The 24,589-nt window shown below is 43.9% G+C and overlaps 1 protein-coding gene across 3 annotated transcripts in view; it reads left to right on the top strand.

Annotated features, from left to right (window-relative positions):
* Positions 1-24,589, top strand: part of CEMIP (cell migration inducing hyaluronidase 1) — a 186,321-nt gene that overhangs the window by 139,717 nt on the left and 22,015 nt on the right. For all 3 annotated transcript variants that reach the window (XM_067471438.1, XM_067471440.1, XM_067471439.1), the window contains exons 14-20: positions 2,186-2,391; positions 6,955-7,024; positions 8,796-8,924; positions 11,701-11,786; positions 15,912-16,043; positions 23,244-23,279; positions 23,372-23,527. In XM_067471438.1, the coding sequence (XP_067327539.1) occupies positions 2,186-2,391; positions 6,955-7,024; positions 8,796-8,924; positions 11,701-11,786; positions 15,912-16,043; positions 23,244-23,279; positions 23,372-23,527 (815 nt within the window). The remainder of the gene's footprint in view (positions 1-2,185; positions 2,392-6,954; positions 7,025-8,795; positions 8,925-11,700; positions 11,787-15,911; positions 16,044-23,243; positions 23,280-23,371; positions 23,528-24,589) is intronic.

Genomic DNA, 24,589 nt, shown 5'->3' with positions numbered 1-24,589 from the left:
TGTGTATATGTGTGTTTGCATATATATGTGTATGTGTGTGGTTTTGCGCATGTCTTGTAGTGTATTTTTCTTTTTTGGCTTTTTAAGTCCCTTCTGCTGTGTTTTTCATTGTTTTTATGAGTGATGGTCACTTGTTGGCCTGATAGGTGTCTTGTGTCCAAATTTGGTATCAATTCGCCGCGTGGTTGTTGAGTTATGTTAATCCCACAAACGAACATTACATTTTTATTTATATAGATTTGTGGTATTTCTATGCTGCCTTTCTCAGCCCGAAGGCAACTCAAGCCGGCTTACGAATTGGCAGCAATTTGATGCCACAATAGTCATAAAACACAATTAAAAACATTAAGCACACATTATAAAAACCATATTTGTTGTTGTTGTTCATTCGTTCAGTCGTCTCCGACTCTTCGTGACCTCATGGACCAGCCCTCGCCAGAGCTCCCTGTCGGCCGTCACCACCCCCAGTTCCTTCAAGGTCAGTTCAGTCACTTCAAGGATGCCATCCATCCAGCTTGCCCTTGGTCGGCCCCTCTTCCTTTTACCTTCCACTTTCCCCAGCATCATTGTCTTCTCTAGGCTTTGCTGTCTCCTCATGATGTGGCCAAAGGACTTCCACTTTGTCTCTCGTCTCCTTCCCTCCAATGAGCAGCCGGGCTTTCTTTCCTGGAGGATGGACTGGTTGGATCTTCTCTCAGTCCAAGGCACTCTCAGAACTTTCCTCCAACACCACAGCTCAAAAGCATCGATCTTCCTTCGCTCAGCCTTCCCTAAGGTCCAGCTCTCACATCCGTAGGTGACTACAGGGAAGACCATGGCTTTGACTAGGCAATGGATCTTGGTTGCCAGTGTGATGTCTCTGCTCTTTACTATTTTATTGAGATTGGACCTTGCTCTCCTCCCAAGAAGGAAGCGTCTTCTGATGTCCTGGCCACAGTCTGCATCTGCACTCATCTTTGCACCTAGAAATACAAAGTCTGTCACAGCCTCCACGTTTTCTCCCTCTCTTTTCCAGTTGTCAATCATTCTTGTTGCCATAATCTTGGGTTTTTTGACGTTTAGGTGCAACCCAGCTTTTGCGCTTTCTTCTTTCACCTTGATTAGAAGGCTCCTCAGCTCCTCCTCGCTTTCGGCCATCAGAGTGGTGTCATCTGCATATCTGAGGTTGTTAATGTTTTTTCCAGAAATTTTCACCCCAGCTTTACACTCATCCAGCCCCGCACATCCTCGCATGATGTGTTCTGCATACAAGTTAAAAAGGTTGGGTGAGAGGATGCAGCCTTGCCGGACGCCTTTCCCAATCTTGAACCCGTCTCCTGTTCCGTGGTCAGTTCTTCCTGTTGCTACTTGGTCCTTGTACAGATTCCTCAGGAGAGGGGGAAGGGGGCTTGGGATGCCTATCCCACCAAGAACTTGCCACAATTTATGATGATCCACACAGTCAAAGGCTTTAGAATAGTCAATGAAGCAGAAGTAGATGTTTTTCTGAAACTCCCTGCCTTTCTCCATTATCCAGCGGATATTGGCAATCTGGTCTCTTGTTCCTCTGCCTTTTCTAAACCCAAAAACCATATAAAATCATTAAAAACATATAATCACTAGGCATGTGTGATCCATGGTTCTAAATTGTTCTAAAGTACATATAAAACTAGGGGGTGCTGCTGCTTTGCTTCTAAAGTGTTTCTGAAGTTCTGGTGGTGAAAATTTCAGAACTCTAACAAAACTTTCAAAATTATTATTATTATTATTATTATTATTATTATTATTATTATTATTATTATTGCTGCTCCGGAGGTCCTTTATTATTGGCTAGCACTAATGAAAGTTTTACCAGTAAACATCAGGATAAGCATTCCTTCGGTAGAGCTTAAATATGCAGAAGTCCTATGTATTATGTGAATATGTGGCTCCAGTTATACACAAATCATAGAATTATACCATTGGAAGAGACCATAACAGCAATCAGTCCTATCCCCTGCCATGCAGGAAAAGAGAATCCACAGTTTTGCACAATTTTAGCCTTGAACTTACATGGTCTCTTAACTTTGGCTGTGCTGAAGGTGAAGGTCTGATGTAGGAAAACTGTCTGGAGCGAAATACCTTATCCAGCTGTGATTGAGCCAAATGCAGTCGTTAGTTGCTGGGAAGACTGACCTCCTCTCCACCCATTTATTTATACTCACAGATCAAGGATGTCGTTGGGTACGATGCGTTGGGACACTGCTTTTTCACAGAAGATGGGCCCGAGGTACGCAACACCTTCGATCACTGCCTTGGACTTGTGGTGAAGCCAAGCACGTTGCTGCCATCAGATCGGGACACAAGAATGTGCAAGACCATCATGGAAGACGCTTACCCGGGATACGTCCCAAAACCTAGGCAGGACTGCAAGTGAGTGGAAACGGTTATGAAAGCGACTTGCATGGTGCTTTGTATTTGATGTTAGACCAGTTGGGGAAACATTTAAAATCTGCATATTGTTTGGCCACTTATGCGTACACTTGATTTTTTTTTTTTGTTCCACCATAGGATTTTTTGTATGGGAATCATGTCAGACCAAAATCAGCACAAATTAAGCTTTAGGTTCTTGTGGGTTTTTTCGGGCTATAGGGCCATGTTCTAGAGGCATTTCTCCTGACGTTTCGCCTGCATCTATGGCAAGCATCCTCAGAGGTAGTGAGGTCTGTTGGAATTAGGACAATGGGTTTATATCTCTGTGGAATGGCTGGGGTGGGGCAGGAGCTGCTGGAGCTAGGTGTGAATGTTTCAACTGACCACCTTCATTAGCATTTGAAGGCCTGGCTGAGCCTGGGAAAATCTTTTGTTGAGAGGTGTTGAGATGTGCCTGGTTGTTTCCTCTCTGCTGTTTTGCTGTTGTAATTTTAGAGTTTTTAAATACTGGTAGCCAGATTTTGTTCATTTTCATGGTCTCTTCCTTTCTGTTGAAATTGCCCACATGCTTGTGGATTTCAATGGCTTCTCTGTGTAGTCTGACATGGTGGTTGTTGGTGTGGTCCAGCATTTCTATGTTCTCAAATCATATGCTGTGTCCAGGCTGGTTCATCAGGTGCTCTATTATTATAAGCTTTGTTATTGTTAATAATAATAATAATCATCATCATCATCATCATCTATATAAATAAAAATGTAACGTTCATTTGTGGGATTAACATAACTCAAAAACTACTGCACCAATTGAGACCAAATTTGGGGAGCATTCGCACAGCTAAAACTTGTGCGCCAGCTGCACCCGTACCTTGGGAAGTCTGACTTGGCCATGGTAGTCCATGCTCTGGTTACATCCCGTATAGATTACTGCAACGCTCTCTATGTGGGGTTGCCTTTGAAGACTGCTTGGAAGCTTCAAATGGTCCAACGCTCGGCAGCCAGCATGCTAACAGGAGCGGCACTCAGGGAGCATACCACTCCTCTGGCTGCCAGTTTGCTACTGGGCACAATTCAAAGTGCTGGCTTTAGCCTATAAAGCCCTAAACGGTTCTGGCCCGACTTACCTGTCCAAACGCATCTCCTCCTATGAACCAGCTAGGACATTAAGATCATCTGGGGAGGCCCTGCTCTCGGTCCCGCAGGCACAGAGATAAACATCAATTTCTTCCTTGATTCTATATGTAAAAGGTTTAAAACATTCCTCTTCTACTCTTCTCTGCTGCTTTATAGGAGGAAGTACTTATCAGACCATAAAATATAATTGACAGGTAACAGTTGCATAACTACGGGGACACTTCAATAGAAATTCATTCTGGAATTCCTTAAGGCTTCCCAGACAGGGCTGTGTTGCCTCCATTTGAAGACAAGGGCAAAAGCTGTGCAATAAATGGGGAATGTCTAGAGATGGGGATACCTATGTCAATATGCAAACTACAGAAATAGTGATCTATCTGCTAAATTTTATTGTTGAATGCTTTCATGGCTGGAATTACTGGGTTGTTGTAAGTTTTTTGGGCTGTGTGGCCATGTTCGAGAAGCATTCTCTCCTGACGTTTCGCCTGCATCTATGGCAGGCATCCTCAGAGGTTATGAGGTCTCTTGGAAACTAGGTAAATGGGGTTTATATATCTGTGGAATGTGCAGGGTGGGAAAAGAACTCTTGTCTATTGGAGGTAGGTGTGAATGTTTCAATTGGTGGACTATAATAATAATAATAATAATAATAATTTATGATAAGTTGCAGGGTTCACTTTTAACTTGTTACAAAGGTTTAGAACTTCAAAATACCAAATTAAAAGGCCTTTCTTGCAATACCTTGATTAGCACGTAATGGCCTAGCAGTTTCAAGGACTAGCTTCTTACTGCCTGGGGGAATCTTTTGTTGAGAAGTGATTTGCTGTCTCTGATGGTTTCATGTCTGGAATTCCCTTGTTTTTAAGTGTTGTTCTTTATTTACTGTTATGATTTTGGAGTTTTTTAAATACTGGTAGCCAGATTTTGTTCATTTTCATGGTTTCTTCCTTTTTGTTGAAATTGTCCACATGCTTGTGGATTTCAATGGCTAATAATAATAATAATAATAATAATAATAATAATAATAATGTCAACTGCAAAAGGCCACCTTACTTGGATCTGTGCACATCATTCGAAAATACATCACACAGTACTAGACGCTTGGGAAGTGTTTGACTTGTGATTTTGTGATACGAAATCCAGCATATAGATCTCATTTGCTGTGACATACTGTGTTTTTGTGTCATTAAAATAATAATAATAATAATAAACAACTTTATTTATATACCGCTCTATCTCCCCAGGGGGACTCAGGGTGGTTTCCAAGCAACAACATCAAAACATACAGAGTCACAACATGAACAAAAAATAACAGTAACAGCAACATAAGCATGGAATTACCCAACAACACATCAATATTAAAAGGAAAAAATCCTGCCTGCTCTTCATGCCTATTTGTAAGGGCATGGAAAAGGATTGGGTCAGGACAATTAAAAAGGCTGGGTCAAGACGGATACAAATTGAAATAAGATGGGACCAGCATTTGGGTACAGTACTGTAATACGTAAACAACAAAAGTGAGGATAGACTATTTCCAGGGGCCTGTTAGGAGAATGACCAGGGTAATATATAGGGGGCTAGGTCGTGTCCGGACAGTGTCTGGGCTGAGCTAGCACTGGTCACTCTCGAAGATTTGTTGAAACCACTAAATCTTCAAACTCTTATGAAAAGAGGGGAGGGATGGGGCCTGTCTTATTTCCCTTGGAAGGTCGTCCCAGAAGCAGGGGACCACCAAGAAGGCCCTCTCTCTCGTCCCCAACAACCGTGCTTGTGACGGAGGTGGGAGGCATGATCATCAAGTTTGCAGATGACACCAAATTGGGAGAGATGGCCAATACTCCAGAGGACAGGAGTAGAATTCAAAACGATCTTGACAGATTAGAGAGATGGGCCAAAACTAACAAAATGAAGTTCAACAGTGACAAATGCAAGATACTCCACTTTGGCAGGAAAAAACGAAATGCAAAGAGACAGAATGGGGGACGATGCCTGGCTCGAGAGCAGGACGTGTGAAAAAGATCTTGGAGTCCTCATGGACAACAAGTTAAACATGAGCCAACAATGTGATGTGGCGGCAAAAAAAGCCAATGGGATTTTGGCCTGCATCAATAGGAGCCTAGTGTCTCGATCTAGGGAAGTCATGCTCCCCATGCTCTATTCTGCCTTGGTTAGACCACACCTGGAATATTGTGTCCAATTCTGGGCACCACAATTTAAGAGAGATCATAGAATCATAGAATCATAGAATCAAAGAGTTGGAAGAGACCTCATGGGCCATCCAGTCCAACCCCCTGCCAAGAAGCAGGAATATTGCATTCAAATCACCCCTGACAGATGGCCATCCAGCCTCTGTTTAAAAGCTTCCAAAGAAGGAGCCTCCACCACACTCCGGGGCAGAGAGTTCCACTGCTGAACGGCTCTCACAGTCAGGAAGTTCTTCCTAATGTTCAGATGGAATCTCCTCTCTTGTAGTTTGAAGCCATTGTTCCGCGTCCTAGTCTGCAAGGAAGCAGAAAACAAGCTTGCTCCCTCCTCTCTGTGGAGGACAGCTGGAATGTGTCCAGAGGAGGGTGATCAAGGGTCTGGAGAACAAGCCCTATCAGGAGCGACTTAAGGAGCTGGGCATGTTTAGCCTGAAGAAGAGAAGGCTGAGAGGAGATATGATAGCCATGTATAATAAATATGTAAGAGGAAGCCACAGGGAGGAGGGAGCAAGCTTGTTTTCTGCTTCCATGGAGATTAGGACACAATGGGACAATGGCTTCAAACTACAAGAGAGGCAATTCCATCTGAACATGAGGAAGAACTTCCTGACTGTGAGAGCTGTTCAGCAGTGGAACTCTCTGCCCCGGAGTGTGGTGGAGGCTCCTTCTTTGGAGGCTTTTAAACAGAGGCTGGATGGCCATCTGTCAGGGGTGCTTTGAATGCAATATTCCTGCTTCTTGGCAGAATGGGGTTGGACTGGATGGCCCAGGAGGTCTCTTCCAACTCTTTGATTCTATGATTCTATGATTATATGGGAGCGAGAGGAGGGCCTCCCCGGAGCATCTTAGAGTTTGTGCCGGTTCATAGATGAAGATGCGATTGTGAAGATAGGCTGAAATGTAGTCTGACATGGTGGCTCTTAAGAGTGGTCCAGCATTTATGTGTTCTCAAATAATATGTTGCATCCAGGTTGGTTCATCAGGTGCTCTGCTATGGCTGACTTCTCTGGCTGAGTTAGTCTACAGTGCCTTTCATGTTCCTTGATTCGTGTTTGGGCAATGCTGTGTTTGGTGGTCCCTATGTAGACTTGTCCACAGCTGCATGGTATACAGTAGATCTGCTAAACTACTTGACCTGCCTGGTTCTCTAACCTTAATCCGTCCATCTCTGCACAACCTGTTTTGGATACCATTTTGACACACTTGTCTTTGTCCCTTTATCCAACAGTGCCGTATCCACTTTCTGGATGGCCAATCCACACAACAACCTTATCAATTGTGCAGCGGCGGGATCTGAAGTGAGTATAAAGCAGGCATGGGCCAACTTGAGCCCTCCAGGTGTTTTGGACTTTAACTCCCAGAATTCCTAACAGCCTCAGACCCCTTCCTTTTCCCCCTCAGCCGCTTAAGCGGCTGAGGGGGAAAAGGAAAGGGTCTGAGGCTGTTAGGAATTCTGGGAGTTGGAGTCCAAAACACCTGGAGGGACGAACTTGGCTCATGCCTGGTCTAGAATGTGTGTCTAACTTGACTTTCTCATTATATAACAAACTCCAGAAAAACATGGAGACTCCCATCTAGGAAACCTGTCACTTTCATCCCAGTAATCAGAGGTCATTTGCAAAGCAACTTTGTATGTTTGCAAAGCAACTTGAAAAATACTTTGTAAACACAGTTAACAAACACCTCCCCAGTTGCCTAAATAGTTAAATAGTTGCCTAAATACTTGCCTAAATAGTTACATAGTTGCCTAAATAGTTACATAGTATGAGACACTATAGGTTTGGGTAACAACGCACCCCCTGAACAGCCTTACTAGTGGGAGCAGGTTAATTGTGGAACATGAGAAATATCACTTCCCTTTCGTGGTTTCCTACTTTGAACAATTGAACAAAATCTGACTATCAGTATTTAAAAAATTCTACAATCAGTAAATAAAGAATAACACTCAGAAAAAAAGGAATTCAAGACAGGAAACAGTCAGGGCCAGCTAATACCTCCCAACAAAGAATTCCCCCATGCAGGAAGCAAGCAGACAGGCTGTAAAGCTGCAAGGCCATTCAATGCTAATCAAGGTGGCCAATTTCACCATACACGCTTGCCTCAAACAGACAAGAGTTCTTTCTCTCACCCTGGAGAATCAGGAGAGTAAATAAAGAGCAACACTCAGAGCCAGGCAGGAAACAATCAGGGCCAGCTAACACCTTCCAACAAAGGATTCTCCCCAGGCACGAAGCAGCCAGGCTTTGAAGCTACAAGGCCATTTAATGCTAATCAAGGTAGCCAATTGCAACATTCAGACTTGCCTCAAGCAGTCAAGAGTTTTTCTTCCACTCTGGGCATATATATATATATATATATATACACACACACACCATTTGCCTAGTTTCCAACAGACCTCACAACCTCTGAGGAAGCCTGCTATAGATGTGGGCAAAATGTCATCAGGAAAAATTCTACAATCAGGAGAGTAAAAAAAAAAAACAGCACTCAGAAAACAGGAGAATTCCAGACAGGAAACAATCAGGGCCAGCTAACACCTATAACAAAGGATTTCCCTGTGCATGGTGCACCTATGCTGAGGGGGAAAGGAAAGGGCCTGAGGCTGTTAGGAATTGTGGGAGTTGAAATCCAAAACACCTAGAGGGCCCAAGTTTGCCCATAACTGCAATAGATCCAAGCAAAAGCAAATCGTTATGGTCTCTCCCATTCGTTATGTGTTCTTCTTCATTAATAACTTAACCACATTCAGATGTTGTGTGGACACATGTATCCTGGTTTTCACATGTGTAATATGTATTGGAAGATAGGGAAAACCTATGCTGAGGGGGAAAGGAAAGGGCCTGAGGCTGTTAGGAATTGTGGGAGTTGAAGTCCAAAACACCTGGAGGGCTCAAGCTGGTCCATTCCTGATGTAGGTTGCATGTTAATCACTACATTACCTTTCAAAACACATGTTTATCTTAACATTCCTATGTTTCCTTTGTCCAAATTTACTTAAATCCCCACTTTTTCTTTTCTTTTCAAATTTGGCAAAATCCAAGATTAAGCAGAAGCGTTGATCTCTTGCAGGAAACCGGTTTTTGGTTCGTTTTGCATCACGTGCCAACGGGGCTTTCGAGAGGGATGTATCCTCCCGGCTTCTCCGAACACATTCCAATGGGAACGTTCTATAACAATCGGGCACATTCCAACTATCGAGTGAGTATGCATGCAATGGGAAACTTTTTTCCTCTCTGTCTGTGTCTTTTATCTGGTGCCTTTATCCTTCTTCCAGCTCCAGGATCTGAAAGCTATTATTGGCCATCGTTCCCGCTTCCGTAAAATCAAAAGCAAATGCTATCCTAGAATGTTTATCTGCAAATTCAATTTTTCTTAATGCTTGTGTTTGGCTCTTGGTGGAGCAAAATAACCAAGCAGACTGTTGTTTGGATTTTTTGTTGTTGCTGATCAGTGTTCTGTCGCGCGCTGGGCCTGTAATGAATTGCTTTTAAAATAAGACATGCAACTTGAGCCCAGCGGGAAGCCAGGGTCCCCCGAAGAGAAGTTCTCAAGGATTTTCCACCACAAATGGTCTTTAGATGGCTTGTGAAGTACAACAAAGTCCTTTATTAATGAAGAATCAAACAGAAACTTCTCTTGTCTTCAATAAAGTTAAACAAATGCTTCCAGGCTTTTATGCAACTGGTGGCTTACTAATCTTGTCCACGAGGGACAGGCAACTGACTTCAATAACTGTTTCTTTACTTTAAAGGAAATTCCCTTTTTAACTTCTCCCAGGCTGACTGTAATCTAAGCCTTACTGATGTGGGCTCCGCTACCAGGTCGAACTGCGTTTTGAGCACCGAGCGGACCTACCAGTAAGGCCAGTAGATTCTCCAGCTGGAGTTCTTTGGTCTTCCAAACTGTTTACCCTCCGAAATTCCTCAAAGCTTTACGGCTGTTTCCCTGGAAATCTTTGGAAATCTTTGGATTCTCTTAAGACTGTTCTCCCTCGGAAAGTCTTAAGGGTTGAAGCTTTTGTACAGGAGAAGCTTGTACACGTCCTCTAAATTAGCTTTCCTTACTGAGACTAACTAAAAATGGCTCCCTTCCCTTCCCAATTGCCCTGAACAAGGGGCGGAACCAAAACTTAATAATGATGGACAGGTGATTTGCCCTACGACTGCAACCAAAGGAAGCCACCTTTCTGCAGAATCCCTGAAACCTAGGACTGCAAGCAAACATTTAATACAAAGCAAATAAAGTTGGAGCTCTTGGTACAGCCGTACCAGCACAATCAGTTTACTACTTCAGATTTACCGTATATACTTGAGTATAAGCTGACCCGAATATAAACCAAGGCACATAATTTTACCACAAAAACTTGGAAAATGTATTGACTTGAGTATAAGCCTAGGGTACAGCAGCTATTGGTCAGTTTCAAAATAAAAACAGATACCAATAAAATTACATTAATTGAGGCATCAGAAGGTTTTTGAATATTTACAGTCCAACCCCATTCTTCCAAGAAGCAGGAAAATCACATTCAAAGCACCCCCAACAGATAGCCATCCAGCCTCTGTTTAAAAGCCTCCAAAGAAGGAGCCTCCACCACAATCCAGGGCAGAGAGTTCCACTGCTGAACAGCTCTCAAAGTCAGGAAGTTCTTTCAAATGTTCAGGTGGAAACTCCTTTCTTGTAGCTTGAAGCCATTGTTCCATTGCGTCCTAGTCTCCAGGGCAGCAGAAAATAATAATAATAATAATAATAATAATAATAATAATAATAATAATCTTTATTTCTACCCCGCCACCATCTCCCTGATGGGGACTCGGAGCAGCTTACATGGGGCCAAGCCTGGACAACATAATGCAGCAATAATAACAAGCTTGCTCCCTCCTCCCTATGACTTCCTCTCACATATTTATACATGGCTATCATGTCTCCTCTCAGCCTTCTCTTCTTCAGGCTAAACATGCCCAGCTCTTTAAGCTGCTCCTCAAAGGGCTTGTTCTCTAGTCCCTTGATCATTTTAGTCGCCCTCCTCTGGACACATCCCAGCTTGTCAATATCTCCTTTCAATTTTGGTACCCATAATTGGACACAGTGTGATTCCAGGTGTTGCACTGCTGAATGGCTCTCACAGTCAGGAAGTTCTTCCTCGTGTTCAGATGGAATCTCCTTTCTTGTAGTTCGAAGCCATTGTTCCATTGCGTCCTAGTCTCCAGGGCAGCAGAAAACAAGCTTGCTCCCTCCTCCCTATGACTTCCTCTCACATATTTATACATGGCTATCATGTCTCCTCACAGTCTTCTCTTCTTCAGGCTAAACATGCCCTGCTCTTTAAGCCGCTCCTCATAGGGCTTGTTCTCCAGATGCTTGATCATTTTAGTCACCCTCCTCTGGACACATTCCAGCTTGTCAATATTTCCTTTCAATTTTGGTATCCATAATTGGACACAGTGTGATTCCAGGTGTTGCACTGCTGAACGGCTCTCACAGTCAGGAAGTTCTTCCTCGTGTTCAGATGGAATCTCCTCTCTTGTAGTTCGAAGCCATTGTTCCATTGCATCCTAGTCTCCAGGGCAGCAGAAAACAAGCTTGCTCCCTCCTCCCTATGACTTCCTCTCACATATTTATACATGGCTATCATGTCTCCTCACAGTCTTCTCTTCTGCAGGGCAAACATGCCCAGCTCTTTAAGCCGGTCCTCATAGCGCTTGTTCTCCAGACCCTTGATTATTTTAGTCGCCTTCTTCTGGATACATTCCAACTTGTCAGCTTTCCGGCTTGCATGTATATGTCTGTGTGTCCAGATGTTGATATCAACTGGATAAAGTTATTCTGGGAATTTTTGTCAGCATCACTCCAGGATATATATTAAGTTAATATAAATATATTAAAATAAGACCTTTTTGACCAGTGCTTGAACTCTCCCAAATTGTTAAAAATAGAGCTAGCCCACAACGTGCTGTCTTCTCCTTTCTTTGCCTAGGCTGGAATGATCATCGACAATGGAGTGAAAACTACACCTGCTTCAGCCAAGGACAAAAGGCCCATCCTAACTTTGATTGCTGGAAGGTAAACCTGACTTCTGTGGGTTTTATTTGGAACTAGCGGTCCCCTGCCACACGTTGCTGTGGCCCAGTCTGGTGATCTAATGAGAAAGAGTTGGTTTCTAATATATGTCATGTCTTGATGCTTGTGGGTAAACAGTATTTCTTGCTGTTTCTTTGCCAGTGTTGATGGGGAGAGTGTCTGGTTTGCCTACTCTGGAACAGGCAACATATCATCATTCTTCTTTCAAATCTTTGATACTGCATCTGTCATATACATGTGTGTGTGTGTGTGTGAATGGCTGGATGGCCCTTTGTCAGGAGGGCTTTGATTATGTTTTCTTGTCCTGGTGAAGGGAGTTGGACTGGATGGCCTTAAGGCAGCATTTCTCAATCTGGGAAGTCAAGACCCCAGGGAGGGGGGTTGCAAGGGGGTGTCCTAAGGGTCACCAAAGACCACCAGAAAACACAGTATTTTTGTCGGTCATGAGGGTTCTGTGTGGGAAGTTTGCCCCAATTCTGTCGTTGGTGGGAATGCTCCTTGATTGTAGATGAACTCTAAATCCCAGTAACCACAACTTCCAAATGTCAATGTCTATCCCCCCCCCCACACACACACACACACACACACACACAAACTCCATCTGTGTTTATATTTGGGCATACTGAGTATTTGTGCCAAGTTTGGTCCAGATCCATCATTGTTTGAGTCCACAGTACTCTCTTTGGTTGTAGGTGAACTATAAATCCCAGAAACTACAACTCCCAAATGTCAAGGTCTATTCCCCTCCCCCTCACCCCAAACTCCATCTGTGTTTATATTTGGGCATATTGAGTATTTGTGGCAAGTTTGGTCCAGATCCATCATTGTTTGAATCCACAGTGCTCTCTAGATTGTAGGTGAACTACAGCTCCAAAACTCAAGGTCAATGCCCACCAAACCCTTCCAGTATTTTTGTTGGTTATGGGAGTCCTGTGTGCCAAGTTTGGTTCCATTCCATCGTAGGTGGAGTTCAGAATGCTCTTTGATTATAGGTGAACTATAAATCCCAGCAACTGCAACTCCCAAATGACAAAATCATAAATTTTTGAGTGATGGTCACTCCTTGTGTTGTGAGATGTTTTGTTGCCAAATTTGGTGTGATTTCGTTCATTGGTTCTTTTGTTTTTAAGGTACTCATTACGCACAGAGCATTTTTATATAGATAGATTGATTAAATAGAATAATAGATTAGCACCGAACTACCAGGATAACGCCAAGTTTTCAGTGTATGATACGTGAACAGCTAGGCAGTAACAGCTCAGGCAGCTGACAGATATTATTCAGTATGGATTCTGTTTCACTTGATAAATTTATTTATTTATTTATTTATTTATTTCAAAGTTTTCTATACCGACCTTCTCACCTCTTTGAGGGACTCAGCCCGGTTTCCAACCATAAAAACACATACAATCAGTAAAATATCATAGTTCACAATTACAGTAACACATTTAAAATAACACTATATATATAAAACTACGGTGGTCAGTCGTCATATTAAAATCAAATATACATCATCTTCCATCCAAAATCCTAGGGTGTTGTCTCATTCATCGAAAGCCTGTCTCCACAATCACGTCTTCACCCGTTTCCTGAATGTCAGGATAGACGGGGCGGTTCTGACCTCTGGTGGGAGAGAGTTTCAGAGTCGCGGGGCCACCACCGAGAAGGCCCTGTCCCTCGTCCACACCAGACGCACCTGTGAGGCCGGTGGGACCGAGAGCAGGGCCTCTCCAGACGATCTTAATAATCTTGATGGTTCGTAGGGGAGAATACGTTCGGAGAGGTAAACAGGGCCGGAGTCGTTTAGGGCTTTATAGGTTAACACCAGCACTTTGAATTGTGCTCGGAAGCTAATTGGCAGCCAGTGGAGCTGGTGTAACAGCGGAGTAGTGTGCTCCCTGCACCCAGCACCTGTTAGTAATCTGGCTGCCAAGCGTTGGACTTGCTGCAGCTTCTGGGCAGTCTTCAGAGGCAACCCCACGTAGAGAGTGTTGCAGTAATCTAAGCGGGATGTAAACCTTTGTGCTGAATATTTAACTGGTTTCACAGCCTTTTTGTGGTCACATCAGCATTGACAGATGTGGAGAAAGAGTTCTCCATAATGGAATTACATAAGCTCACAGACAGCAGAAGATGGGTTTCTATATATTTATATTGGCATGTAGCTTTAGTCTGGAGTCCAGTCAGTTTCGAAACTTTGTCCTCTTGAACTGTACAAGGCTCAACCAGACCAGAAACCAGTTCAGTTGATTTAAACTCATGGAACACAAAGATATGGAACACAACTCTGCTCACACCTAGCCCCCTTATCCGGGAAAAAAAGCCTTCTTAGAAAAGTCATAATTTCTGCACCATATAAATGAATCCTACAAACCATGGGAGTTTTTGGAAATGTGAAAAAGCCCTTTCCCAAACTTAGGGATTTATTTATTGTTTCAGGGCAACCAGTCAATTGTATTACATTTCTAAGAGAACAAAACAAGCAAACAGACATAACACAACATTTGCAAGTTTGCTAGTTGATTAAATGTCCTTTGACCAGTATCTGGCCACTTGGAGTGCTTCTGGTGTTGCCGCAAGAAGGTCCTCCCTTGTGCATGTGGCAGGGCTCAGGTTGCATTGCAGCAGGTGATCTGTAGTTTGCTCTTCTCCACACTCACATGTCAAGGATTCCACTTTGTGGCCCCATTTCTTGAGGTTGGCTCTGCATCTCGTGGTGCCAGAGCGCAGTCTGTTCAGCGCCTTCCAAATCGCCCAGTCTTCTGTGTGCCCAGGAGGGAGTCTCTCATTGGGTATCAGCCATTGATTGAGGTTCTGGGTTTGAGCCTGCCACTTTTGGACTCTTGCTTGCTGAGGTGTTCCAGCGAGTGTCTCTGTAGATCTCAGAAAACTATTTCTTGATTTAAGTCATTGGCGTGCTGGCTGATACCCAAACAAGGGATGAGCTGGAGATGTCATTGCCTTGGTCCTTTCACTATTGGCTGCTACTTCCCGGCGGATGTCACATTGTGCAATATGGGTTAAATGGTGTCGTTTCTCCAGTGGTGTAGGGCGCAGGCACCCAGTGTGCCAATGACCACTGGGACCACCTGTACTGGTTTATGCCAGAGCCTTTGCACTTTTTGTTGTTGTTGTTGTTGTTGTCAGAGGGCCAATTATTTCTGTTGCTGACCCCATTGCTGGCCTCTTGCCCTTCTCCAGGTACAGCCATTGATTGAGGTTCTGGGTTTGAGCCTGCCACTTTTGGACTCTCGCTTGCTGAGGTGTTCCAGTGAGTGTCTCTGTAGATCTTAGAAAACTATTTCTTGATTTAAGTCATTGGCGTGCTGGCTGATACCCAAACAAGGGATGAGCTGGAGATGTCATTGCCTTGCTCCTTTCACTATTGGCTGCTACTTCCCGGCGAATGTCACATGGTGCAATACGGGTTAAATGGTGTCGTTTCTCCAGTGGTGTAGGGCGCAGGCACCCAGTGTGCCAATGACCACTGGGACCACCTGTACTGGTTTATGCCAGAGCCTTTGCATTTGTTGTTGTTGTTGTTGTTGTTGTTGTTGTCAGAGGGCCAATTATTTCTGTTGCTGACCCCATTGCTGGCCTCTTGCCCTTCTCCAGGTACAGCCATTGATTGAGGTTCTGGGTTTGAGCCTGCCACTTTTGGACTCTCGCTTGCTGAGGTGTTCCAGCGAGTGTCTCTGTAGATCTTAGAAAACTATTTCTTGATTTAAGTCATTGGCGTGCTGGCTGATACCCGAACAAGGGATGAGCTGGAGATGTCATTGCCTTGGTCCTTTCACTATTGGCTGCTACTTCCCGGCAGATGTCAGGTGGTGCAATACCGGCTAAGCAGTGTAGTTTCTCCAGTGGTGTAGGGTGCAGACACTCCAAAACTCAAGGTCAATATCCACCAAACCCTTCCAGTATTTTCTGTTGTCAATGTTTATTGTTTCCAAATGCCGGTTGAGATCTTTTGGCATGCCACCCAGTGTGCCAATGACCACTGGGACCACCTGTACTGGTTTATGCCAGAGCCTTTGCAGTTGTTGTTGTCAGAGGGCCAATTATTTCTGTTGCTGACCCCACTGCTGGCCTCTTGCCCTTCTCCAGGTACAGCCCGCATAAAGATTCGGACCCTTTGAAGCCCCGGGAACCAGCCATCATCCGGCAGTTCATTGCCTACAAGAACCAAGACCATGGCGCTTGGCTGCGGGGAGGAGACGTGTGGCTGGATTCCTGCCAGTGAGTGTTGCCTCAATTCAACCCTCCAAAGTTCAGCTCCGATTTTTGTTGGCAGGCAGAGCTGTGGCCGGGCCTATTTTTACGACTGGCTTCGGCGCCTTTCATCTGGCAAGGGGTTTAATACGAAAACGAGAACCCAGGAAGAAAGCCTGCACCTTGTTTGTGCAGAGGGATATCCTGTCTTGCTGGAGTTTCGTATAGATGTGTGATTTTGTGTCAGCTCCGTTACAATAAACCGCAGCTGGAAGCAAACTTTAAATAAACTTTTCTGCCTAAGCCTGGAAAAAAAAAAAACTATACACATAAGCAGCTGGGCTCTTGGTTTTATGATATGCGGTAGTGTGTTATTGCCAGAAATTCCAGTGCTGGGGAGGTAGGCAGAAGACAGGATGGCTTGAGGAAGGATTGAGTAAACAACAGTCGGTTTCAAAATTCTTTGTAAGGATAGAAGATGCTTTCTTTTCTTTACTTCTCAGGTTACTTAGAGATTTTATCCGTCTGTGTGCTGATTCCAGAGCAGGAATAAAAGTATAAGGTTTTGAGGTCTGGTTTTTGGGGTTCCCCCCCCCCCCTTTACTCATCCTTTTTAACCATCTGCTATAGTTGTTGTTGTTCATTCGTTCAGTCGTCTCCGACTCTTCGTGACCTCATGCACCAGCCCATGCCAGAGCTCCCTGTCGGCCGTCACCACCCCCAGCTCCTTCAAGGTCAGTCCAGTCCCTTCAAGGATGCCATCCATCCATCTTGCCCTTGGTCGGCCCCTCTTCCTTTTTCCTTCCACTTTCCCCAGCATCATTGTCTTCTCTAGGCTTTGCTGTCTCCTCATGATGTGGCCAAAGGACTTCAACTTTGTCTCTAGTCTCCTTCCTTCCAGTGAACAGTCGGGCTGTCTTTCCTGGAGGATGGACTGGTTGGATCTTCTCGCAGTCCAAGGCACTCTCAGCACTTTCCTCCAACACCACAGCTCAAAAGCATCTCTCTTCCTTGGCTCAGCCTTCCCTAAGGTCCAGCTCTCGCATCCGGAGGTGACTACAGGGAAGACCATGGCTTTGACTAGGCGGATCTTTGTTGCCAGTCTGATGTCTCTACTCTTTACTATTTTATCGAGACTGGACATTGCTCTCCTCCCAAGAAGGAAGCGTCTTCTGATTTCCTGGCCACAGTCTGCATCTGCAGTCATCTTCCCACCTGTCACGGCCTCCACATTTTCTCCCTCTATTTCCCAGTTGTCAGTCATTCTTGTTGCCATCATCTTGGTTTTTTTGACGTTTAGCTGCAACCCAGCTTTTGCGCTTTCTTCTTTCACCTTGATTAGAAGGCTCCTCAGCTCCTCCTCGCTTTTGGCCATCAGAGTGGTGTCATCTGCATATCTGAGGTTGCTAATGTTTTTTTCCAGCAATTTTCACCCCAGCTTTGCATTCTGCTATAGTAGAAGCAGTTAATTTGATTCCAACAGGCATAGACTCAGAAGCATCTGCACCGTGGAACTGATTCAGTTTGACACCACTTTAACTACCATGGCTCAATGGGAGTTGTAGATTAACAACAGCATTTCTCAACCTGAGGATCGGGACCTCTGGAGTGCTCGCAAAGGGGTGTCAGAGGGGTCATAGAATCATAGAATCATAGATCATAGAATCAAAGAGTCGGAAGAGACCTCATGGGCCATCCAGTCCAACCCCATTCTGCCAAGAAGCAGGAATATTGCATTCAAATCACCCCTGACAGATGGCCATCCAGCCTCTGTTTAAAAGCTTCCAAAGAAGGAGCCTCCACCACACTCCAGGGCAGAGAGTTCCACTGCTGAACGGCTCTCACAGTCAGGAAGTTCTTCCTCATGTTCAGATGGAATCTCCTTTCTTGTAGTTTGAAGCCATTGTTCCGTCTCCTAGTCTCCAGGGAAGCAGAAAACAAGCTTGCTCCCTCCTCCTCCCTGTGGCTTCCTCTCACATATTTATACATGGCTATCATATCTCCTCTCAGCCTTCTCTTCTTCAGGCTAAACATGCCCAGCTCCTTAAGCCGCTCTTCATAGGGCTTGTTCTCCAGACCCTTGATCATTTTAGTCGCCCTCCTCTGGACACCAAAGACCATCAGAAAACACAGTACTTTCGTTGGATATGGGGGCTGTTTAGGAAGTTTGGCCCAATTCTATCATTGCTAAGGTTCAGAATGCTCTTTGATTGTACGTGGAGTATAACTCCCAGCATCCAGAGATGTCATGCTTTCTCCTCCATTCTGTCTTGGTTAGACCACACCTGGAATACTTTGTCCAATTTTGGGCACCACAATTGAAGAGAGATATTGACAAGCTGGAATGTGTCCAGAGAAAGAGGCAACTAAAATGATCAAGGGTCTGGAGAACAAGCTCTATGAGGAGTGGCTTAAAGAGCTGGGCATGTTTAGCCTGAAGAAGAGAAGGCTGAGAGGAGACATGATAGCCATGTATAAATATGTGAGAGGAAATCATAGGGAGGAGGGAGCAAGCTTGTTTTCTGCTGCCCTAGAGACTGGGACGCAATGGATCAATGGCTTCAAACTACAAGAAAGGAGATTCCATCTGAACATTAGGAAGAACTTCCTGACTCTGAGAACTGTTCAGCAGTGGAACTCTCTGCCCTGGAGTGTGATGGAGGCTCCTTCACTTTTAAACAGAGGCTGGATGGCCATCTGTTGGAGGTGCTTTGAATGCAATTTTCCTGCTTCTTGGTAGGCGGTCAGACTGGATAGTCCATGAGGTCTCTTCCAACTCTATGATTCTATGATTCTAACTACAACTCCCAAATGTCAAGCTCTATTCTCCCCAAACTCCACCAGTGTTCACATTTGGGCATATTGAGTATTCATGCCAAATTTGGTCTGGATCCATCATTGTTTGAGTCCACAGTACTCTCTTTGGTTGTAGGTGAACTATAAATCCCAGAAATTATATCTCCCAAATGTCAAGGTCTATTTTCCCCAAACTCCACCAGTGTTTACTTTAGGGCATATTGAGCATTCATGCCAAGTTTGGTCCGGATCCATCGTTGTTTGAGTCCACAGTACTCTCTTTGGTTGTAGGTGAACTATAAATCCCAGAAACTACAACTCCCAAATGTTAAGGTCTATTTTCCCCAGCCTCCACCAGTGTTTACATTTGGGCATATTGAGTATTCCTGCCAAGTTTGGTCTGGATCCATCATTGCTTGAGTCCACAGTGCTTTCTTGATGTAGGTGAACTACAACTCCAAAACTCAAGGTCAGTGCCCACCAAACTCCTCCAGTATTTTCTGTTGGTCATGGGAGTTGTGGGAGTTGTAGTCCAGAACACCTGGAGAGCCACAGTTTGCCCATGACTGTGTTGACGGTCTCCTTCCCTCTCTTTCCTCATTCAGTGAAGCCTTAGAGATACTCTGTCCCTCCAGATGTTTTGGACTTCAACTCCCAGAATCCCCAGGGATCATGTGAAGGAGTTGTGGCAACTGTGATTCAACACATCCACAGGACCAAAGGTTTTCAACTCCATTGCATTGGTTACAATCCTCATCCCTTGCATGTATCGATGTGCCGATGTGGATGGAGCAAGTTGTAGCATCCAAAAACCATCTTTACAATTCCAATACACATAGAATTGTGTATAGAATATGGCCATGGTTTGGGATGTTGATTTGCCTTCTCTGCCTTTCCCCATCTAGGGGGTTACACCAATATTTTGAGCCATTGTGCAGAACGCAGAGCTATTTTCCATCTGAAGTTGTTGGCAGTGTCCTAGCTTTTTGGCCTCCGGCTCTCATTACTTTGCTTTCTTATATAACAACAGAGATCTAGCCATCTTAAGATCTGTTACTGTATAGTACATACTAATGTGAATCACAGTGAATATATCTTTCAGCACATCATAAACAATACTGGAAACTGTAGGAACCAGTTGTTAAAAACTGGCAATGGAACGTGCCTGCCCTCTTGTGGCATAATACATACATTTGAGCAATTCTTCAAACTCACACCACAATGGCTCTCTCAGAAGTTTTCATGCGCAAGTAGTGTGTCACAAATCATAGAATCATAGAGTGTGTCTGTCTATCCATCCATCTATGTATCTCAGGATCAATCCACCTATCCACCTATCCATCCATTCTATTTATGTATCTATGTATCTATCCATCCATCCATTTATCTATCTGTCTATCTATCCATCTATCCATTCATCCATCTATGTACCTATGTATGTATCCATTCATCCATGTATCTATGTATGTATCCATCCATCCATTCAGCTATGTACCTATGTATCCATCCAGCCATCCATCTATGTATCTATTGGTCTATTGGTCTATCTATCTATCTATCTATCTATCTATCTATCTATCTATCCATCCATCCATCCATCCATCCATCCATCCATCCATCCATCCATCCATCCATCAATTCATCTATGTACCTATCTATCCATCCAGCCATCCATCCATCTATCTATCTATCTATCTATCTATCTATCTATCTATCTATCCATCTATCCATCCATCCATCCATCCATCCATCCATCCATCCATCCATGCATCTATGTATCCATCCATCCATTCATCTATGTACCTATCTATCTATCCATCCAGCCATCCAGCCATCCATCTATCTATGTATCTATGTATCTATAGATCTATCTATCTATCTATCTATCTATCTATCTATCTATCTATGTATCCATCCATCCATCCATGCATCTATGTATCCATCCATTCATGCATGCATGCATTTATGTATCCATCCATCCATTCATCTATGTACCTATCTATCCATCAAGCCAGCTATGTATCTATCTATCTATCTATCTATCTATCTATCTATCTATCTATCCATCCATCCATCCATCCATCCATGCATCTATGTATCTATGTATCAATCCAACCTCATTCTTCCAAGAAGCAGGAATATTGCATTCAAATCACCCCTGACAGATTGCCATCCATCCTCTGTTTAAAAGCCTCCAAAAAAGGAGCCTCCACCACACTCCGGGGCAGAGAGTTCCACTGCTGAACAGCTCTCACAGTCAGGAAGTTCTTCCTCATGTTCAGATGGAATCTCCTCTCTTGTAGTTTGAAGCCATTGTTCCATTGCGTCCTAGTCTCCAGGGAAGCAGAAAACAAGCTTGCTCCCTCCTCCTCCCTGTGGCTTCCTCTCACATATTTATACATGGCTATCATATCTCCTCTCAGCCTTCTCTTCTTCAGGCTAAACATGCCCAGCTCTTTAAGCCACTCCTCATAGGGCTTGTTCTCCGGACCTTGAATATACATTCATCATGGACAGCAAGGAAACAAAAGCAAAGAGCTCATACGCAAAGTTTGTCTATGATATGTCTGCAAGGCTTTAGCATACTAAAGGCACCAGATCCTGGCTTATGTGGGAAACTAAGCATGGTGATCCCTGGTTAGTACTTGGATTGATCAACAATGCTAGGTGCTCTCACTTAGAGCAGGGGTCCTCAAACTAAGGCCCAGGGGCCGGATACGGCCCTCCAAGGTCATTTACCCGGCCCTCGCTCAGGATCAACCTAAATCTGAAAGCACACAATAACAACAACAACAACAATCCTATCTTATCAGCCAAAAGCAGACCAACACTTCCCATTAAAATACTAATAAGTTTATATTTATTAAAATTGTTCTTCATTTTAATTATTGTATTGATTTAAGTGGGGGGTTTTTTTGCACTACAAATAAGATATGTGCAGTGTGCATAGGAATTCATTCATGTTTCAAATTATATTCCGGCCCTCCAACAATTTGAGGGAATGTGACCTGGCCCTCTGTTTAAAAAGTTTGAGAACCCTGTCTTAGAGGAATTGACTAAAAAAAACCCTACTTATAAGCCTAAGAAAACTCTATGAAAGCCATTTTGAAAGCAAGCTGTAAGCTCGAGCCATAGTTTTGAAATATGGAGCCACCTTTTGGTAAATATATATGAATTAAATATATAATACAAGGCACTGGGTTGCTGTGTGTTTTCTGGTTGTCTGGCCATGTTCCAGAAGCATTCTCTCCTGACGTTTCACCCACATCTATAGCAGGCATCGTCAGAGGTTGTGAAGTTTGTTGGAAACTACTACTACTACTACAAAACTTTTATTTATATATTGCTCTATCTCCCTGAGGGGACTCAGATTGGTTTCTGTCAATACATACAGAGTAAACAACATAAACATAAAATTAACAAAACAATATAAGTATATAATTGTCACAGTAACACATATATATTAAAAGTTATCCTGCCTATTCAAGGCGATTTAAAAGGCCAAGCCAAGGCTAGTGCAAGCAGGGTTTATCTGTCTCTGCAAACTAGGCAAGTGGAGTGTCTAGGGTGGAAGAAAACTCATGTCTGTTTGAGGCAGGTGTGAATTTTGCAATTGGCCAGCTTGATTAGCATTGAATGGACTTGCAGCTTCAAAGCCTGGCTGCTTCTTGCCTGGGGGAATCCTTTGTTGGGAGGTGTTAGCTGGCTCTTATTGTTTCCTGTTGGAATTCCCTTGTTTTCTGTGTGTTGCTCTTTATTTACTGTCCTGATTTTAAAGTCTTTTTAAATATTGGTAGCCAGATTTTGTTCATTTTCATAGTCTCCTCCTTTCTGTTGAAATTGTCCACATGCTTCTTGTGGATTTCAATGGCTTCTCTGTGTAGTCTGACATGGTGGTTCTGAGAGTGGTTCAGCTTACCTACTTACTAAGCCGATCCCTCATTGTCTGAGTAGGATAGTCCTCCAGGGTCAGTGTGCAGTGTGCGTAAGTGACTGTGGAGTCCTATTCTTGATCTGCATCTTCTCCCGCAGTGAGGGCATTGGTTTCCAGGTGGAAGGTAGTCCCAGTCGGGGTTGGCTTAATGCACCTTCCTCTTGGCACATTTCTCTCTTTCGCCCTCCATTCGTGCCTCTTCAAATTCTACAGCACTGCTGGTCACAGCTGACCTCCAGCTGAACCAGCTGATCACAGCCGGTTCAGCATTTCGGTCTTCTCCAATAATATGCTGTGTCTAAGTTGGTTCATCACATCAAGCCATTAAAGCCTTTGACAACACATAACATAAGGCAACTAAATAACCTTACCTGAGACGTGTCAATTATTAAAATGCACCTAGCTGGATTAGTAACACCATAACACAAAGCTGAATTGAACACACACACATATACCACCATTCTGATGTTCTAATGTTCTCTATTTCTTTCTTACAGATTTGCTGACAATGGCATTGGCCTCACGTTGGCAAGGTAAAGTCTGTGTTATGCTTTTGTATTTAACACTAGCCATGAAAATTTGGTCCGAAAACAGTTGTGCTGAAATACAATTTGATCTCTCCTAGTGGAGGCACCTTTCCTCATGACGACGGATCAAAACAAGAAATCAAAAACAGCCTCTTTGTTGGCGAAAGTGGAAATACGGGGACCGAAATGATGGATAACCATGTCTGGGGCCCTGGAGGCTTGGACCACAGCGGACGGACGCTTCCCATTGGCCAGTATGTTTCACCTAGAGCAGTGTTTCTCTACCTGGGGGTCAGGACCCCTAGGGCGGTCACAAGGAGGTGTCGGGGGGGGGGGGGGGGGGTTGCCAAAGACCATCAGAAAACACAGTATTTTCTGTTGGTTTTGGGGATTCTGTGTGGGAAGTTGGCCCAGTTCTGTCATTGGTGGAGTTCGGAATGCTCTTTGATTGTAGGTGAACTGTAAATCCCACCAATTGCAACTCCCAAATATCAAGGTCTATTTTCCCAAGGCTCCACCAGTATTCACATATTAGCATTTGTACCAAGTATTAGCATTTGTACACATATTAGCATTTGTACCACAGGTGGTCCAGATCCATCATTGTTTGAGTCCAGAGACCTCTCTGGATGAAGGTGAACCACAACTCAAAAACTCAAGGTCAATGCCCACCAAACCCTCTCTGTTGGTCATGGAAGTTCTGTGTGCCAAGTTTGGTTCAATTCCATTGTTGCTGGAGTTCAAAATGCTCTTTGATTTTAGGTGAACTGTAAATCCCAGCAACTACAACTCCCAAATGTCAAAATCAACCCAACCCCACCAGTATTCAAATTTGGGTTCCATACTTTGCACTTTATCAACACAACCATTCAATGCTAAGGCTTTCCGCCAAAATGGAACTGTAGAGGAGAGTCTACTGAACATGCCAGTAACTGCCGCATACCAGTAATGCCATCTGTTGAGGAGTTACGAAGGTGGAGGCATTACTTTTCAGTTAACTCTCGTACAACTCCCAAATTCAAGGTCAAAGTCCACCAAACCCTTCCAGTATTTTCTGTTGATCACGGGAGTTCTGTGTGCCAAGTTTGGTTCAATTCCATCATTGGTGGAGTTCACAATGTTCATCGATTGTAGGTGAACTATAAATCCCACCAACTACAACTCCCAAATGACAAAATCAATCCCTCCCCCAACCCCACCAGTATTCAAATTTGGGCGTATTGGGCATTGGTGCCAAATTTGGTCCAGTGAATGAAAATATATCCTGCAAATCAGATATTTACATTACGATTCTTAACAGTAGCAAACTTACAGTT

Source organism: Anolis sagrei, chromosome 9 (genome assembly GCF_037176765.1).
Source record: "Anolis sagrei isolate rAnoSag1 chromosome 9, rAnoSag1.mat, whole genome shotgun sequence".
Taxonomy (NCBI): domain Eukaryota; kingdom Metazoa; phylum Chordata; class Lepidosauria; order Squamata; family Dactyloidae; genus Anolis; species Anolis sagrei.
Note: the sequence above shows the minus strand (reverse complement) of the source record. Positions and strands in the feature narration are given on the sequence as shown.